This window comes from Opisthorchis viverrini (assembly GCF_000715545.1).
Source record: "Opisthorchis viverrini unplaced genomic scaffold opera_v5_152, whole genome shotgun sequence".
Classification (NCBI taxonomy): Eukaryota; Metazoa; Platyhelminthes; class Trematoda; order Opisthorchiida; family Opisthorchiidae; genus Opisthorchis; species Opisthorchis viverrini.
Genome location: NW_008751808.1, coordinates 1,180,791 through 1,201,475, shown reverse-complemented (window position 1 = coordinate 1,201,475; position 20,685 = coordinate 1,180,791). Strand labels below are relative to the sequence as shown.

General features: G+C 42.8%; 1 protein-coding gene across 1 annotated transcript in view; it reads left to right on the top strand.

The window, feature by feature from the left end:
* Positions 1–20,685, top strand: part of T265_06952 (hypothetical protein) — a gene marked incomplete at both ends in the record, with an annotated part of 36,265 nt that overhangs the window by 2,259 nt on the left and 13,321 nt on the right. Inside the window, 3 exons of the mRNA XM_009172355.1 lie at positions 13,239–13,254; positions 15,878–15,991; positions 17,226–17,358. Of these exons, the coding sequence (XP_009170619.1) occupies positions 13,239–13,254; positions 15,878–15,991; positions 17,226–17,358 (263 nt within the window). The remainder of the gene's footprint in view (positions 1–13,238; positions 13,255–15,877; positions 15,992–17,225; positions 17,359–20,685) is intronic.

Genomic DNA, 20,685 nt, shown 5'->3' with positions numbered 1-20,685 from the left:
GGTCTCCGAGGTAAACAAACCGCCACACCACGCTAAGGTACAGTCTTTTCGTGGCGGATCTGGTCTCTTCGTGACGGAAAAAGTGGGCCAACCTCGAGGTAATGCAATACAAGGCCGACTCGTGGACGGGGTTGAGCAAGCTCACAGCACCCGTCCGAGCGAGAAAAATACAGGTAATTTCATTGGTCTCAATTTAGAGACCGTTGCAGAAATTACACTGCAAAGAACAGATACTACACATGATCTTAGCTCAGAGAGCCGAGAAGCGTGTAAATCGTATAACGTGCTGAGGAAACCATTTCAGTTGATGGGTGCTCCGTTCTGTCCAGGTGGCTGATGCTTCAAACAACATTAAGACACATGAAATTTACCGTCACTTTTGAGATCACTGGTCAAACTTTCTCCAGCAGAAAACAACTTTCGGGATGAGCACAAAATCCGTTCTATTTTGTTGATTAATCTCGCTCATAAAAGATTGCAGGAGTATGTGTAGGAGACATGAGGGGATGTAACAATTCTATTTTGTCGAAATGTCAAATAAGAAAACAGGAAGAACACTCTCGGGTTGCTCTATGAAACTCAAATTTATTAGGAAAATAGGAGAGCTTGGCACAGCTGTCGTACTGCACCTGAAGGCTGTGAATCATCACACCAAATTTAATGACGTGAATATAGTTCAACAAAATTCCGACTTACCTGCACAGAGTTGCCGCCTGAATTAAAATCCTGCCTGCTTTACTCTGCCTGGCGGTTTTCAGCAATCTGCCGTTTGGTCCAGCCTATTTGTCATGCACCGGTGTCTCGAGCACAACAAGTCACACACGACACGACATTTTCACACGTTTCACATATAAACAGTACATACAAAAGTATCCCTAGTCCAGAGTGTCATTCTTCACTTCAGGAAATAATCGGTTTGCGTAGTTAAAAGACAACCATGGGCATCCTTTCAAGAACCTGAGCACCAATAGATTTTCCACTGGCAAACCCCTTCAATGTACGCGTCTAAAATGACACGTCACCCAGCGTTTCGCGAGTCCCTAATCGGGCTGAACTAACTGCAACACGAACGTTGTCCGATGGCCGGTTGTAGTTCAGTTGAGTGATGACAAGTGTTCTCTAAATCGCTATGATGGCATCTTGAAAAGCTCGACGGTGCTCCATGGCGCTGATTAGGTGGATGAGGAGACATGACTGCCTTGACTGGTATGTTTGCATGTGGGCATATCCGAGGCCGATGACACGGGTTACGGAAGTGAACCTATGGTTAGTTTCGAACAGCCGAACTGGGCCTGTTCAACCTGGCGCTAGCTGACCGTGTACATAAAGTTCTCCTTTGGGTGAAGTTCCGTAAGGCTGGCTATAAGGACAATGAGTTTGCAAAACCAATGGCCAATCATTGTTTGACATTTTACGTTGATGCACACCTATACCTATCATCAAATACTGGTGTAAGGAAGAAAGCCCTTCGCCGCGAAGTCGTTTATTAGCACACACAAATTAAACGGTTGCTAATTATTGGACAGGAAAGTAAACGTCTCATATGCAGCTAGTTTTTTAAGTTTAACATCCGTACGCATCTTTTTGAACTTTAGTGAATGTCAATTGACTACCACGCAATTGTGAACGAACGCTGGAAACCAGTTCCACAAGTTCCGTAATAAACCCCACCTTTCATTGGAAGTGAAGCCGGGTTACATGAAAACCACATGCTACTCGCGTGCCCCATCAGTCGATTCCGCCGTCACACTGATAGGTAGTTAACTGGTGGTTATAAACCTGTCTCGGTACAATTGAAAAACTTCCTCAATCAGTTACTCGCTTGTGCACTTCGAAACCACTCGTCGAATTGCAAAGGCTCGTACGTCCTTGGATCTTGGATATTCGAACCCCATATATGTTGACCTAATGGAAGGTTTCCATCTGACTTAACAGATCGCTGTATTTTAAAGACATGTAACCTAACGCATGATGTCTAGGTCGGGGACGCGATCAGAAACGACCGTATTCCGCTCTAGAAATGACGGCCTATATTTCTCAACTCACTATTCCTCACATCTGCTGGGAACCGTAAGTTTATATCAACTGACGGGCACAATCAACGGGTAAAAATGAAGCACCTATGAACAGGTTTTGGCCTATACGACACTGGATTCTGAGGGTATGCTAATTTTTCAGTATACTACAATGCAATTTCGCATCGAAGTTGTAGTCCAATGTTCCTATGAACAACAAATCTAGTGGCTTTCAGTCCAGTCCCTTGTGAACGTGAAAATGAATTTGGATTGATTAAGCCTCTCCGTAAGAACACCTGGAGACCCTCCAAAAGTCTGAAAATACTGAGAGCCGTTGTTAAGTCCATTGCATCTAGATAGAAATTAATAGTGACTGTCATTATGAGACCTCTCTCTTTGTTAGGGCGGCGTTTGAGAAACCATGACTTCAATGTGAATTAGGGGTGAGTTTAAATATTCAACTATTAAACAGAGGATAAAATCCCCACACATTTTATGAGGACTGACTTGGAATGTTTCGGACAAAATTGCCGTGGAATAGCGTTCTTTGTTGAAAAAAGTGTGGAAAACCGCATTTGAGGTGACCAGTTTTCAGGCGCTTCAATTTGACGAATGAAGAGAAGAGTTCGAACACTCAACATCTGTCACAGCGACCTCACAGGCTGTGTTCAATTTCCACTCACAAACAATGCACAGTGTGTGAGCGTTCATTTTTTGCAATGATTTCAATGTACCACAGGCATCGCGACAGTTTTCGGTCAATTGTTCGTGGATTAATGGCATAATTAGCATTACCTGCTGTAATTTGTATTTGAAATGTTTCCATAAACAACTTTTCCCATATTATATTATGTATTACATAATATTCGTACTCTGAGTTGTTGGAGAGATATCTGTCACCGTCGACTCTCTGTCAGATTTACAAATCCCCCATGGCAATCTACAATTCCCGCGTTCATAAAACTTGGAAACAGGTTGGTGAAAATCAGTGAATATTTCGGTAAGCTAAGCAATATGTGAAATTCCCTGAAGTAAGGTATCTCTTTGATTTGCGTTACTCCAACAGGATTTCTCTCAGTACAAATTAAATATCTAGAATGAAATCCACAACATGCTTTGGTAAATATTTAAGCTATATTTTTTGCATTCAGCTGACTCGCTAGTACGAGTGTCGCCAACGATACGAGCAAGTCGGAATAGAGGTCCTCTCATCCCGTCTAGTTTCTACTGTTTCTCCAAAATGAGGGCAGTTTTCAAAATACATTCGGTAAACATTTGACTTTCGCTCATGTAGATGTCAGACAAAAATTTGACAGATATTTTACAATCACAGGAGAAGCTCGTCAACTAGCCAGGAGATAATTCTTTTTACACACGAAGAAGATTGCATATGGACCTCACAACCATAGTGCAGCATTATCCCTAGCTATTTGGCATGACAAACGTTTCAACTGTGTTCATTCGACGTTCAACATTAGACTGTGCCATATAGAAGTGTTTGTCTGCGAAGAATCTAGTCTTCAAAGGATTTGAAAACAATGAAAAATATTGGAACCCCCGGTTTCGAGACATCGCTTACTCCAGCAGCTCATGACTTATCCAGCAATCAAGGCGAATTGCAACGTCCCTGTCATAATACGTCAGCGCTTACTGTGCGACCCGTCTAAGATTTGAAGATGGAAATCTCAACGATGGGTGAATTCACTCATTAATCCAGTCTGTTTCGAGCCGGAATCCCCCCTCCTCCTATTTTTGTCTGCTTCTCCCATCCATAATGAGGGTGAAACAAATTTCATTCTAGTTCCTCACACCGAATTGTGGTCACCAATGAGTTTGAACGACAATTTGAAACTTCATAATTTATTCACTACTGATCATGGCCAAGTAATACGTAATTAAGCCGTGATAAATTTGAAGTCGTATATTACAAAGCCATTCGATACCTTCCCAAAAGAGAATTCTGTTGTAGTAATGATCAATGCAACACCTACTACAAGTGAGCTGAGTAACTTTTCACAAATTCTGCCAATTGCTATCTCAGTGTCGGCTGCACACTGCAGATTGTGTAAAAAACAACCGTCTGTCTGCCTAAACTGTGTTTTGACATTTCACAGGCGTTAGGTATACCGTGAAACCAATCTAATATACATCGCCTGGTAGGTAAATTGACAAAATTTTGTTAGCCACTTTTGAAACTGACCGAGATCAAGGGGCATTTTCCAATTGTCAGATCCATTATTGACATTGCAAAAAGATTTTCTTGAAAATATTTTAAAAGCCTGGTTTATGTTTTATTTACTAGTAACACTATTGTTGTCGCCGATGCGGTTTTCCAAAAAACTCACACTTCCATATTGCTCATTCAAATGGAATTATAGCGGTTGCTGGACTTGATTCGCCCGCGGCAAATGGTCCATCAATTTAGGAGACATTGGTATTTAGCATTCTAAGAACCTTCGACCACTCAAGACTTTATAGTGAACAATGCAAGGCAGAATGATTGTCTGCTAGAAATGAGAGCGTTTTTTACTGGAAAACCTTGCTAGAAATAAGAGCGTTTTTTACTGGAAAACCTTGGCGAAACCAAAGATATTCATTTCGTATCAGATGAATATACCACTACAATCACTGTCACCTCCGGAATTACCGTAAGTTTAAGCCAGCTCTTGGCATATGGCTTGTTTCAGCTCCAAAACCCAAACTGGCAAGAAAAATTAATTCAATCATCTATCTTAGGGGGAAGGCGGGGCAGTTTAAATTTCGCCACCTCAAGCAACATTAAGGGAAACATTATTTCTTGAAATTCAGTACAATAAATGGTGCTAACTAGTACTCTGAAACATTGTAGCTTTTCCACTACTCATCATTTCTAGGTAACACGCACAGAAGTAGCAATACCAAGCGGAACTGAAAAATTAATCTTTTCACCCGACTTAAGCCATCCAGTTTTACCATTGAATTATGACCGCAGCTACCTCCTACAGCTCCGTGAATCTCTCACCACTGATGACTTCATTGGTTGTAACGATCTAGGCGAAATATTTTATGCAATCTTCGCAGGTATTGGCTATACCACTACGACAATCAGACAAATAAATCCACAAAATCGGTAGTTGACCACTTTGTCAAATATATTATAGTTGGGGCTTTTCGACTACATTTTCTGATCAGTTAATGACATTCAACTAATTTTCTGCTATACATTTTTGAAGGATGCGATTATCAGTTGCCGCATAATCCTAATATATCACTTTCCCAAGCAAAATTGATGGGCGTTTTGCAAATTATTTTAGGTATGTTGGAGTGACATCATAAAACATGCTTTAGATTCACAGGAATGAAAACCAAATGTAGCTCTTCAGGGCGTTGTTTCTGTCAACAGTGTTGACAGATATACTGCCTAGAAATAACACTAAACGCGGCTCAGTTGGCCAGTCAATTTGTACGAAATAGGCAGGACGGATCCGGGAGACGAAACGCATTTTATCCCGCTAACTGCGTATTCGTCTAATTTCTTTTACGGTGGCTAGTGAACACATAGCACCGAAATATAATAAGATATAACATATAATTTTGGTTGAAAATCCGCGCTGCAGGTGGCTTAAGCATATGCGACAGATTCGAGGAAAAAGCCACACAAACATTCGTCGGCTAACGAACCCAGTTGGATGTACTCCTAGTATCTATATCGATGCGCGGTAAAAGAGAGACAGAATGAAACAAAATGGTGCGAACAAATGTTCAGTTATTCAGACGGGACAATCGGAAGCCCAGTAGTTTTTCCTTCTCACAGTCGTGCTGCCCACATCAAAGCGATAACACAGTCTTACTCCAAAGTACTCTGAAACATAGAACTGTAACAATATCCGGCAACACATTCCCTTGGTGTAACACCCGCAAATGCTTTCAGAATTGCTAGAATAATGTCATGGTACAGGGGAGTATAGAGAACATTTCCACAGATTAACGAAACCACTTGAAAAAAGATGAACTGCGGTTACTCTGCTTGAGGAGGATGACTGGAAAAGTACGGTTAGTGCTCTTTGAGAGTTGTTCAGAAGGTAGTTTCTGTTTACCCAGTGATGGTCGACGGTGACCGGCTCTTCTCCTTGCCGTCGAAAATGAATCGTCTTTGCGAACCGTATAAAATAATTGCAATTGTACATCGGTTTGTGAATTATAAAATCTATCAACTTGTTCTGGGCTGTCTTTGAAGTGAAAAGATGCCAAGGTGTTTTGAATGTTACTGAACTGACGAAGCGAACTGACGATCTGATGTGCATGCAAGTTAAGGGAAGGAATTGCCCCACTTTTTCAATCTGCTTGGTTTATAGTTATTTGGCAAACGTCCACTTTTTGGTGACAGATATAATCTCACCCCATTCCAAGTCACTATGATAAAAGTCTTGTTTTTTTGACATTCTTCAAAATTAACCCTACGTTATGTGGCTGGTAAGGAAAATTAATCAAATATCGTGCGCAGGACTTGGTCAACCATCTTTCGGACTGAAAATAGTGGATTGCTGTTGCGGAAGGATCCATTAGTTAGTTGGCAGAAATAAACGATGATGACCTAGTTCTCGAGAAATACACTCATCTGCAAATCAATTTGGTTTTCACGGGAGACTCAACTGAATTTCTCGTTTATGATGTTCTCCAGCTGAATGTGCTGCACACAGGCCGTCTCATGATTCAGTTTGCACGATATTCGAGATATCGAAGTATATTTTCATAAAGGAAACTACTCACAAGGTTGCTGAAAACTCTTTGACAGCCCACGACCGGAGAACACCATAAACGAGAGATTCAATTGAGTCTCCCGTGAAAACCAAATTGATTTGCAGATGAGTGTATTTCTCGAAAACAGTGCAATTTGGGTTCAAGTAGATCATAAGGTTGACGGAAACTCGGGGACTGCACCTACCTGATGAGCCCCAAGAAGGGTGAAACCGGTCGTGACCTAGTTCTATTATTCCGAGGTGAATTTAAGATTGGTCCGTTGTAATCCATCACATTTCCAATCTGTTCGAAAACCTCCTCAACTCATCTTGAACTGGTAAGCACATGCGAAATCCCTTTACGTCAAAAGACTAATGATAAATTGATTAATCAACGATGGTAAACCAGTCGGGTTTGGCGTAACGTAGAAGCTTTCTCAAAACGACGAATGTTCTTGATGAAACTGTTTGACTGTCACTTGAGAGCGGTCCGAACACTCCGCTGGACGGAAGCCATATGCGGGAATGGTTCTCACGGCCTAGGTCAATGATCCTTCACCACACAATATGAATTCACCAGACTTTATCAAATTGCGCTTTTGACTCCCAGAACAAGACTTGTGTCATATTGACTTGAAATGGGGTGAGATTATATCTGCCACCAAAAAGTGGACGTTTGCCAAATAACTATAAACCAAGCAGATTGAAAAAGTGGGGCAATTCCTTCCCTTAACTTGCATGCACATCAGATCGTCAGTTCGCTTCGTCAGTTCAGTAACATTCAAAACACCTTGGCATCTTTTCACTTCAAAGACAGCCCAGAACAAGTTGATAGATTTTATAATTCACAAACCGATGTACAATTGCAATTATTTTATACGGTTCGCAAAGACGATTCATTTTCGACGGCAAGGAGAAGAGCCGGTCACCGTCGACCATCACTGGGTAAACAGAAACTACCTTCTGAACAACTCTCAAAGAGCACTAACCGTACTTTTCCAGTCATCCTCCTCAAGCAGAGTAACCGCAGTTCATCTTTTTTCAAGTGGTTTCGTTAATCTGTGGAAATGTTCTCTATACTCCCCTGTACCATGACATTATTCTAGCAATTCTGAAAGCATTTGCGGGTGTTACACCAAGGGAATGTGTTGCCGGATATTGTTACAGTTCTATGTTTCAGAGTACTTTGGAGTAAGACTGTGTTATCGCTTTGATGTGGGCAGCACGACTGTGAGAAGGAAAAACTACTGGGCTTCCGATTGTCACACCAATCCATCTGAACAGCTGAACATTTGTTCACACCATTTTGGTACATTTTATCTGTCTTGCACTGCTCACTAGAATAGAATCGAACGTTTTGCTACCCAGTTTCTCGAGTTGAAACACAAGGAAGAAAGGATGGTTGCTGCGCTCGGTACTTAAATGCGGCGCTCCAGAAAAATGTCCTCTCCGACATCTTTGCTAACTTTTGTGTGATACACTATGTATTCAAATTTCAATGCTTGGGGCTAATTTTCTTCTCCGGGTTGTCCTCACCATTGCCTCTCAAATTCTCCGGAACCCGACTTATTCTTTGTGCAAAAGTTGAGCAATCATCTTCGCCCTACCGTCTCGCCCATTGTTTGCTGGCAGGTGATTGCAATGGTCGCGCAGCCTCCTGGATAAAGTTTCAGTTTATCGGGTATATAAAAAATTTCGTCGGCTCTGACCAGTCGTTCGGCTGACCGGTTTGACTGAGAGTTTCGTCGCAGCCACCAAATGCCGCGCAAGTCAACCACGATCCTTGCTGGACCTTGTTATCACCAACAAAAGGAATTCGTTCATCGGGTATTTAAGACTCCACTGGGACATTCTGACTACCGTGTACTGACATTTGATTTCACCTGACACTTGGCTATAAACATCATCATCATCATAATCAAAGACAGAAACATCAGTGTTGCCACTGAAGCTTCACCGCCGTACAACCACGAGGTTCGTTCTAATTGTGTTAAAACCCTAGAGTGGAAAGAAGAGAAAATGCTTGGATGCGGGAGGGGACTTTATGCCGACCTATCTCAAGCGTTCTGAGGGGTCTACACCTCCAACCGCTGAATCAGACAATCTGGAAATAAACTGACAGTACGAACGCCACTGACATCGATTAGCCGCCATTTCTCGCAACGTCTCCAGCCAAGCACAGACGGGGTCACGGGGACCCCATCCTGGAAGTCGCACAACACCAACAACACCCAAACTCTTCGTGATCTCTTTCACGCCTTTCTGCCAAGTCATGTGCTGTCCACCTCGCGGTTTGCGCCATCCTGAAGGAGGCACGGAGAACAACACTCGTCTCGGTAGACGGAGGTTCAGCATGCGTAGCACATGACCGAGCCATCGCAGTCGATGATGTTGGATGTTTTCCCGGATTGAGGTGCCTGCAGCACAACCAAATACCCGTTTTCCACAACCAGCCACGCTTCTGAGGCGTCGGTTGTCAAAAACCTGAAGACGCCTTACATCAGTTACCCGCACAGGCCATGTTTCGCACCCATACACAACACAGCCCTTACTGTAGCCTGGTACACACGACCCTTATGATCCATTGAGATGCCTTTTTGACGCCACATGTGACACAAATTAGCAAACGTGATTCGAGCCTTGGAGATTCTTGCACTGACTTCATCAGACTCACTTCCGTCAGAGCTAATACAACTACCGAGGTATGTAAAGTTTCCACAACCTTCAGTGATTTTCCTTGAATTGTAAAGGATATGTTCGCGGACCGCACGTTCCGAAGCATGACTTTGCACTTTGAAGGTGCAAGGAGAATGCCAAAGGATAACACGATGGCGGTCAGTCTATTCAACAGGGTTTGTGCCTTGCTTTGATCTTCAAAGATGAGGACAGTGTCATCTGCGTACTTCAGATCGACAAGGCTCTCAATAGCAACAATTTGAACACCTAGTTTTGAAGACCTTCCAGCGCTCGCCCCATTATTCCATCAAAGATGAAGTTGAACAGAAATGAAGAGTGGACATCGTTGTCGGACACCACGGGATCCTTTGAGAAGAATTAGTATTTGACAAACTGCTCTCCTAATAGTCTACATTGCCTAGGTTGAAATGAGCCACATAGTGTGAATGATGTGATGCAACTTGTACCTCCGCGTAAATATGGACAAAGATGCAAAGGATGTGCGCTCTGCGGCTTGATGTATTGAAGGCACCAGAAAATCTAGTACTGCAATACGCGCAACGGCGCACCTTTCAGTAAGTATGTAAATCCTTTACCAAAGGATCACGTCCCGATGAGATTCTGAGTTTTAAATCGGCTAACTCGTTACGTCAATGTTCTTCAGTTGTTCTTGAAGGACTGATACTGCAAAACGGTGGATTGTCTCACCGTTTTATACGACAATACGTGAACATCACGGTGACTTAGGCAGCTGACAAACATGCTCAGAAAGAAGCCATGATATGTTCCAAAAATCTCGCAAAACCTCCATAAACCACAAAGCTACTCATGCTGGTTCCCACTATCACAGGCAAGAAATTGCAATCCAGGCTAAGTTATGGAAAATTTCCGATGGCTATTTTCAGTCACCAGGCCACCAGGCTATACATCTTATCCGTATCAATGCAGCTCCTTCCAAAGTGCAGTCTGCCTTCGTATTTGGTCCACAGCTGGCATTTGAATTCCTTCAAATTTTCTCCGTTCAGAAATTTAGAACACGCTAAATGGTTCGGTAGAAAAATATTACTTAAGGTGCAATTATTGGTTGATCTGTCTATCGATATTGGCAATCATCTTTTAGATGCCTCGTCACGAATCATTTATGCTACGTCATCAGTGAATGGATGGCATGAATAAGGCCGAGTTGATACTGCACCCACAGTTGGTCAGGAACGTTTTTGTGGACCGATTGCCAGGATCGTTTAACACATCAACCGGGTTAGACTTTAAATCTATGTGAAGCATTGTAAAGCAAGGAAAAGGAGAATGGGATCAGAGGGGATTGTTTATAAATATCTGACATACGTCCACTCTGTCACTTACATGTAATTGCTCATCCTAATTCAATCCATTCTAATGCGATCCCTGATGATTTTCCAATTCTCCGAAACCGGCCCAACCTCCATTGGAACGGTCAACACGGTAACGTGGTCAAAAATCATCGGAATTCGCAATATTGCATTGTTATAGTTGAAAATCAGTAAATTTTAGTAAACAGTGACGGTCTGAATTGATTATATCGAGAAAATTCCACGGTTGGTCACACGGATGAGGGTTTAGTATACGAGGACCGATAAGATGGTGGCAGTTTGATTCGACGTAGACAAACGTACCGACAGTGTTACACCCAAAAACTTGGACACAGGTTGAGCAAGGCAAGCGTAATTTTGATAAAGGTTTTTTTCTACGTGCAAATAAAAACTGGGGGAGATCATCACACGGTATAATTTTGTAGTATCTGTTGTTTTTACAGGAATGTGCCAATTTAACGCACGTATGCATATGTATTTTGTTGATTGTGTGAGATGGGGGAACTTTTTGGGGTGGATTTCGTCCCGTTAGCGAAGCCAATTTATGATCAAAAGCCAAGAATTTCTGTTCAGCCGTTTCATTTTTATTGATAATCATCGGCAGTTTGCATTACAAAAAACTACACGGCCTCGAACACCCCACCCCCATGCAACAAGTTTGAACTCAACATTCTGGCAATGAATGATTAATCAGCAGTCTGATTAAACCTCACTAAGATCAATTTAATCACATTGCTGGTCATCTGCTCGTGGCCGAATAGTTGAGAATTCAGAAATTTATTTCGGTGGTTGTGAGTTCGAGACTCTCTTGAATTTAGTGAAATGCGCACTATTGATGATTCCCAATAACGATGAAGCAGCGGTACAATGATTCTCGTTTTTCCAGTACAGGTTAGCTTCACTTACAAGACAAAATCGATACAAAAACTTCCTAAATCTCCTCACACTAGCAATAATGAAGATTTTGTCCGGGCTCTACATTCCAAACCATGAACAAACTAGCCATGAAACTGTTCACTATGACACTTCCAAAGCAGCGAAATCCTCCCGTCCTTTTCTGGATCTTTTACATAAATGCGATGGTTTTCACGGTCAGGCGATCGTTATGCATAAGTGCAATTTCCAAAGGGGCGTTTTTTGGGAAAAAGCTTTTCTTGAACGCACATTGATCTTCACAGTGTGAAAAAAACTTTAATATAAGCCAGCGAGTCACGAAACAAAGGTACACAAATGCCGCTAACCGAAGATTATGATGGTGATTACAACTTCGTTTACCATATCTCCAGAGTCCCGCACCTAAGAATCCGCAAATGTAGAATGTGGAAAGTTAAATATACAGGAGGAAAATAAAGTGTATTCACTCTCTTGGAACAGGGTGATCGTAATTTCTTTCTTACAAAAGTACGCGGCTTCGGATAGTTTTTGCCGGATGAGTGAGATGAGCCAACTTATCAACCTGCTGTACAAACATGCCCATCTTCTTTGAAACTCCAGGTTCAAACCGCATCAGTACAGAATTTTTTTAAAATTTGTTCGCACTTTATTTTTGATTTTTGGGCAGGATCGTAAGGACCAGTGTACCAAAAGCATCAATCTTTGCTGGTAGTAGCTGGTTGTCCGTGCATCAAAATGCATTTCAGAGGCTAGTTTCACGAAGGCAACTAGTGTTGGAGGACGGTTGACTCCTTAAAAGTCCATTCTCAGTAGGCTTGATGGAAAAGTCGCGGAAGAAACGGAAGAAGGTGGTGCTGACGAAAAACTACCAATACTGGGCTATTTTACAAACATCATAATATATGTGCATAGGACTATAACATAGGACGAGGCCAAACGGAGATAATGTTGTGGAAGCGGTTCATTTAGCCAGGAGCTGATGCCCCAGCATGGCCTCCAAAAGGAAACCTTGCCACTCTGATCCGTGATCTGGTGAACGAACAAGGCAACGATCTTGTGGGTCCTGTAAGCGCCACAATGAAAGTGCATTTAAACTAAGTCCGGTATGATAGACACATTACAGTATGTCGGGTACCAGTCTCCGCCAATTAAACCTCATTAGGCCAATCACCAAGTGGGATGGTTTCGATCTAATTCCCTCACGAAAAAAGACCATTTACTTTCGAATTCAGTTAACTTGGTATAGTGGCATCAGGCGACATTGGGCCGTGAGAGTCCACGAACAGCCTGTGTGCTTCGAAAACACGTCACAATGTACGCACAAGATAACTCTACGGAGGTTCACCACCTAGACGCATGAATATACATTTTTTGAACGTGTTTCTAGGAAAAGAGGTTTTCTTGTGATGAGCATGCTTCACATGCTACTGAGCGCACGTAATATATATACGGTTGTCTTCAGATTGACCTGGCAGATCTTGGTTTTCCACAGTAAAACTGTGCGTTGCGGAAGCCTCTCCCATCCCTAACCTCACCACAGGAAAATCAGCGCACAAACTTCCACATTGTTTCTTCTTTTCTTGCAGAGACGGACTGACAGCAGTAAGTTTTCTTAAATGATGAACAAACGTTGTGACTGTGTCTATGAAACAAGGCAAACGAAGGCTGATTTATGATTTATACCAAATAGTTCAAGGTGTTTATTCTTTTAGAGGTCTGTTAACTATCACTGATATTAAAGCGAGCAATACCAGACGATTTGACACAATCAAATTTGCATCAGATTTATTCAGTGGAGAGAGGTGGGCTTAATACCTTTGGGCATGATGGTTTTAATGTACTTTAGCGGGAGTGCATTGATGGTATATATTTAGTTATAGTATGGTGTGGAAAAGTTTTAACTTAGGGGCCCTTTAAAGATGTAAAGTCATTACGGCAGTCATTGTGGTATGACTGCGCAAAATTGAATATTGTTTCAGCCATCGAGCTCTTCAGTGACTCTACGTCTAATTCACTAGTAGCCATAACTGTGAAACAGTTGAATTACCGAGGTGCTTAGACATGCTACCTATAATTCCTCGGGTCTTTGTGAGCCAGGTCTACAAAACTCCAAGCCTGTGACGCCAGTTTTTCTCGCTGTACTTTGTCACTCGTTGAAATCTCATAGCAATGCTTTCACTGTTCAAGTAAACCTCCGGATACTTAAGAAGTGATCTGTCCTATTCGTCGCGCAGCAGGCACATAAGTGATTTGGTTATCAGGATCGGCCTCCTGCACCGCGTTCTTACGATTGTCATTTCTCGCCCTTCTGTCCAAAAAACCAAATCCAGCCCAAAGCCCATATATGGAAGAGTGAGTAGAAGTGGTCTGTGTCCGTGAACTGTGCTCTGGTTGTGATTAACCCACGGAGTCAATTAGAGTGAGCGATCGTGGGTGCAGACTCCATGTTGTCGCAAACCTACGTCCGAGCGTGAGACAGAATAACAGTTTCAGATTTCGAAGTGGAAAATGGTTACGCGCAGATAAATGTGCTTATCTTCAGCGCCGCTGATAGAATCGATAAACACTATCAAAATTGTGCCTCACATTGTAAAATCGACTTGTCATCTTATTTCAGCCTACTGATCGAACATGAATCACAATGTCTTGATCTCAACGCAGCCCCATGCTGGCCTCAACTGATCATACTGTGGTCGCATTCTAAGTCAATAGAACGAATCCTTTGCCGTCGCTTTAATGGCTCAACCTGCTTTTGGAACAAAATTGACGCTATTTGAGGGCGCCGATTCAAAACAATCAGATTTGCAGTATGCCCCGTACCTAGTCCTACTCTAAAATCCGTACCCGAGAAAGAACTATGCATAGACCACTAGCAGACAAAGGAGGGAAATAACTCATTACTGTTACAGCACTGGAGCATTGCATGTCTCCACTTGCTCCACGGATGGAGTAAGCATCTTCAAGGAAATAGATAGTGACGATGTCCTGGCTTCTAGCCTCACGGAAGCCAAGAATAGCTGTGGCCGCTCCTCCAAATTTTCAGACATGGTTTAACCGCGGTATGGATACGCATGCTTTGGTTATCTCCTATCTATCACGCCTTTCAGAAGTCTTCAATTCAACTGACCGATCCTACTGTTTTGAATACTCGATCTGCGTAATCTGTTCATGCTTTTCTGCTTGTGTTTTTCAATAGTCTAAACCGCAAACGGCGATTGCTCGAGTAAAACAGATACACTTAGTACGGTTTTTCACCACGAAGCCTAAGCAGGCGTTCCGTCAGATGAAATTTGTTCATCTTATTTTGACGCACTTTTGTGCGAGCATGAGCCCACTAGAGTGTTGGATTCTTAAGATGGACGACTCTCGTCGCCAAAAGTTGTATCGTAATGTCACTCTACACGACACTCTTGCAATGTGTCAGCGATATTGTTTACTTTGTACAGATAAATATGCATTGTTTTTGGCCAAAGCCGTAGTTCTGAATACAGGTGTTGGCCCAGGCACAGTACAACCAACTATACGTACTTCTGAAAGACTGATAAGAAGGAGATTCTAGACTAGTGCCTCATCGCTTTGAAATAGACTAAGCAGAATTATTCACCCGGATAGTAGGACAGCTATTCAAACCTGAAAGTTGTGAGCGTCAGTTCAACCAATCCCGCGATCACTAACAGCTAATCCAAATAATGTTCAGCCGGTTTCAAGCATCGGTTAGGCCACCTGGCTGGGAAGACCTGACAGGTGGGCCGATCGATCAACAAAACCAGGAAGGTTACTGGACCGTCCTTTAGACCATCGGACCAACGAACCATATCACCCAAACGTTTGTTCAGACGTAAACACATACATGTGCGCTGGTGGAGTGTTGGTATGTCAGGGACGCGTATTGCAAACCCCGGCGCGGCTAAAAGTATGCGCTGTTGGTGATTCCTTATAGGAATGAAACTTAAGTCCACTGCCTTTCCTGCTTTGGTGTCCACTAAACAGAATGACCATGCCAAGACAGAAGGAGGACTGTTCGAAAGTGAGTGATAAGAGGTAGAATTCAATGAAAAAATGCACTCCGGCCTGACTGATGAGGCCGATTGCCATTTGAAAGTAATTCTTCTAGGAAAGAATCTCATTCTCTTAGCACAAACCTTTTACATTAGGGGTTGACTGTTGGATATGTGGTAATCACATTCACGTCACTCTCGTTTGAACAGTCATCCTTCTGTGCCAGCGTACTTATTTTGTGGATCCCACACCAAAGCGAGAAGCACTGGACTCGAGTTTCGCTCTTATTAGAGCTTATCAGCTGTGCTTGGCTATAAGCTCCGGACGTCTGATGCGCGAGGTGAGTGTGCCAGTAGCGCACGGATCTGTATTTTCGCGTCTGAACAGGTGAACGTATTCACGCTTGGGCGATTTGACACCAATAGTCCAAACGAATAAGCATGGCTTAAAAATAAATCAGACGAGAGACTGAATGCATCAATCTTAAATAAAAGCTTGACCTGCGCAATACAAGTGAGCAAAGTGGGTAAGACAGCATTCTGAACCGTTCAGCTTCAATGAGGAAGAGGAAACTGACACTGAGACCATCGAGCCACGTATATAGTAGGAGGTTCATTGTTCCATCAGATGTGCCATTCCTAGCTTGAGTTTCAACAGTATATCCACTAGGATCAGGGCTACACTCTTCTGACGAGCAGAAAGCGCAAGAACGTAAATAAGCTGAAAAGAGGTAGTGATCGTGTTGTCGTGTGCGCTTTCCCTCTTGTCGGACCATATTCTAACCGTAACGAAACCTTTCCCATGGAAGTGGAAGGGCACTTGGAGCAACCAACTCGAAGCCATTCAAGAAAAGGTCGCAGTCAAGTGGTCAGTACGTGCAAATGAAACAGGCAAAACCGCAGACGACAGAGTTCACACAGGGCTAGTTTCCGTGTATCCAGCAGGCCCATTTAATCGGACATTTTAGGATGGTCCGCGAGCACGAGCGACTGAATGTGAATATGGATTAGTGCAGTTTAACACCGGTCTCGACGGATACCACGAAAGCACACGGAAGGATATCAGATAATGATCAGTTTGGGGGAACCCACCGATATTTCTGGTCGAGAATATCGGAAAGGAAACTCCTTCGACCATGTACGACTGGTGTTCCACTTCAGATCAACATGTGACCCCTGATGAAATATTTGTAAGATTCTTGCAGGCCCCAAATTTCTACGGCATATTTTACCACATCGGAAAGCCGCTTGTACCAAACATACGCAGCTGTCAAGCCTGGGCTGTGTGAATGTGTAGATACGGAGGGGCCCAACTAGCTTTAGTTATGAGCACAAGAAACTTAGAGTAAATGATAATCTGATAGGCTAGATGCTAGTCCGAATGGACGAGAATTTTGGAATTGTGAAGAGGATCATTGGATGCAGCAGCTGTTGTGTCATGCGTTTGAACGTATCAAAGAAGAGCTTGGGAGAAAGGGTTCTTACAACCTTCTCCGAAGAATCCCTTGGTTGGGTAAATCTTTGTCCAAATACTGCATTACTTTAAATTGTGAATTTCTGTTTTTGAATCTCTAGTTTTTAATGTTTTTACTGCTGATCAACGACCTGTATTATGAAGTTTATGTCCCCATGCAATGCATTGTTTATGACGGGTCTGAGAACAACCATCGTATTGATCGTGACTTCTATGACCCAGTATCCAAAATCGGTGACTCCTGGTAAAAGGAGCTATGGGAAATTGAAGAAAATAGGCCTTCTCCGACTGCTTTTTGGTCAGGCACGGGAAATCATCCAATGCTCTAGCACAATACCAGGTAATGAACAGAAATCAACCCTACTACGGAACTATTCATAAAGACCTGTAGGAAAACTGGGCTAGATTTTGGACAGCAACAACTGAAATATTTCTGACTGGTGTCATTTGTACATATAAGCAGAACCAGGGATACGGGTCTTTTGAAATCGGTGCGAAAAGACATGCAAAATAGCATACTCATCATTGGTTTGGTATGTTCTATGCCAATTCGAGCCCAAGTGGGATGGTCGGATTGCTGTGAGTCACCATTCAATATTCTGCTTTTTCAAGAAATATTGAGTAGATCCATGTGTTTTGTACACGCACTTATAAGCACCGCCTTCCATCCTCCATCATCTCGGTCAGAGTAAGACTCCTGCTTCCGGCCAGAGCAGCATTTTGAGTCCGTCCACTGCACAGGTGCAAAATATCCCTCTCAGCTACACTTAAAAGTAAACTTGTGAAAAATACACAGGATATGGTTTCGGTTTGCTTTGAACCCACTCACTGATGTATGGAAGACCATGATGATGCGTATAAGTTGAATGCCGCCAAATATACCGGAACTACAGTTGGTTAGATTCGGACCAGTTGATATCCTCATTTCTGTACCTTCATTCGCGCATTGAGGAAAGCCAGCCTCTGTCGGAAATCTGGAAAGCACGATACGGTTGTTTTATTATTAATGCGAATCACCATCGGTTGGTTTCTCACAAAATTCCATGAAGCTTCAACCCGCATCCTCCCGCATTGCATTTTGCACAAATCACCCTTCGGTCTCGAATGGCTAGGGTTAGGGATAGTGCTGGCAAACCGGTCGTGACCTAAGGGCCAAATGTCTAATCTACTAACCGCAGGTCACGAGGTCGACGCTGCTGACGATCTACAACTTTGAGAAGTAATAGTCTAAATCAGCTTTGATGGGACGTCGAAGAAGGGGTGGTTCGAGTACAGATCAAGCCCAACCGTCGCCAATTCATTATGTTTGTTTGTGGGATATTTTCCAGTGCGAAACCTACCGGCAATCTCCGAACATAAATTACGCGGGTAGTCCAGAAGATGTTAATTTTTCTAGTTTGTCTCCAAATTTACTAATCTTGTAATGCAAAGTATCTGATGATATTAGCGAATTTCCGGAACCATTTTACTTACAAAACACTTGCATAAAATTTCAAATTACCTGTAACACAAATCAAATCGCCCTGCTTCTATTTGTCTTTTGGAAGGACGATTCTGGTCAATTTATCTCTCGGAGCTCACATTTCAGACTATTCAGTACGACTGCGTCAAATTTTCTCAGATTGTTCTTTCTTAATCAGCCCATTTTTTTTAAATCCTATGCGCTAACTGGTTAGAACCTTGCTTCAGTTTTCGTGAATTTTTGTTGTAACGCCTAGTATATGCCACCGGACCATTTTTAGACCTTTCTTCGCTGCCGCGTTTGAGGAAGCCGAACTGATACTGGCTTTCCGGTCCTGCCCATAAAGGTAGCGAAAGGTCACACTGGATGTCGCTCTACTAGGTAGAGTTCTCAAAAGGCGTACTGTGTCTCTGATCTGATTTGTAGTTTCATTAAATCAGAACGCCCGCACGTTTTTCTTATTATTCCCCGCGATTTAATCCAACCAGAGGTTTGTGTGACTTAGGGGAACATGTCGTACAGTGCTTTTTTCAGAGGCGGTCTTTCTATGAAGTAGGGCGTCCTTATAAGCATGGTGGAGCATTGGTGTTACCTGAGAGTCCGATTGAAGGTTGATAAAAACCTGGGGTAGAATTGCCAAGAACTGACTGGCACCGGTAGAAAACCAAAGTACCTGTGACAGAATGGATCGCGTACTTTTTGCCTATGTTTTGAAGATGACGAGTGCGTTCTTAACGAGGGGAGAGACTTTGAATCCAAATTAAAATCCCTCGTTCAGTTAATCATTTGGCAATGTCTCCAGAGTATGATTTTTCTCCATTTCAGCTCGTGGCGAAGTAAAAAGTCTTTCGATCAGGGGATGCAACAGTGAATCCTGCTCATTGAATCTCAACGAGCAGTTTCATGCAGTGATGGAGTTTGTTCCACGTGCGTTCATTTTCTGGAAGTTTTTCGCGTCTAGCGTTTGAAAAATCGCCCTCCAAATTTAGGTAGGCAAGATCAGAAAAATCCCTCGTGAATTATATAGGCATCCAACAGATTCAACTTCTAAAAAAAGTAGCTGGTAATGAAAACCCAATCACAAATAACTAAACGGAGAAACCTTTTTTGACTTGTCAGCATCAACTATCATTTTTTACTTTGCTAATGATAATTTATTCACGTATGTTTGTCAGGTCCCATGCGGTTCCGTCGCATCATTAGAAAAAAACGTGAATTTTCTCACCAAGTTCACCTAAACGAAAGAAATTTTCCGAGCCTCTAGCATCACAAACATCTTGCATTTTGGAGCCAGCGTTGTTACAAGACCAGACCAAACCATCCGCAGTTTGCCCGGCAGTAACCCAGTAATCTCATCAACCGAACACAGACGGAAAAGACAACCTCCAGAATAAACTCAAATAGCGAATTTCCACTGCCTGTGTCTGTTCGCCGTACACGGGTGATGCGACCACGCAGGTTTTTAACTCGACCCGTTTCAAAAGCAAAAGTATTCTGCCGCAGTTAACCGTTTTGACTTCTGTGTGATCTGCGGCTAGTACAGAACAGAGGCTAAGAGCATGAAGCCTATTTCCAGTTTTGTTTCATCACTGCTGCGTGTTTAAAGATGTAGACTGCTAGATTACGTTGTTTCTCTGTGTGTCGGCAAGCGGATAGTTTTGGCACCGGATCATCCGTCTACGACAAAGTAAGGCATAACATTCTGCGGCTATTGTCCCTTAAAATGATCGGTCACTGGCTGATAATAATGGTCGAGTAACTTTCGTGTTCCCGTCGTTAGATAAGTGTTAAAGCACCACGCCCTGCTTATTCTACAGTCATTTACGTTCTATTTTTGCCACATGATAGGGAAGTTATGAGTTTCCCGGTAGACTTGGAATTTCCTGTTTCCGTTTGCTTGCCAGTCTTATTCCCTCGGCGAATGGGTTCAAGTAAAATGCTCAAGGGGGTCAGAGAAATTCATGCTGGACTCTACCCATCATGCATGGGGTATCTGGATACAACAGACCAGTACTGGAACGGACGTCAGCATTCCAGGCAGGTTGGAATGAAAAGGACAGTGCTCAAGTGAAGATCCTCAGTGTGCCTCTACATTGGAA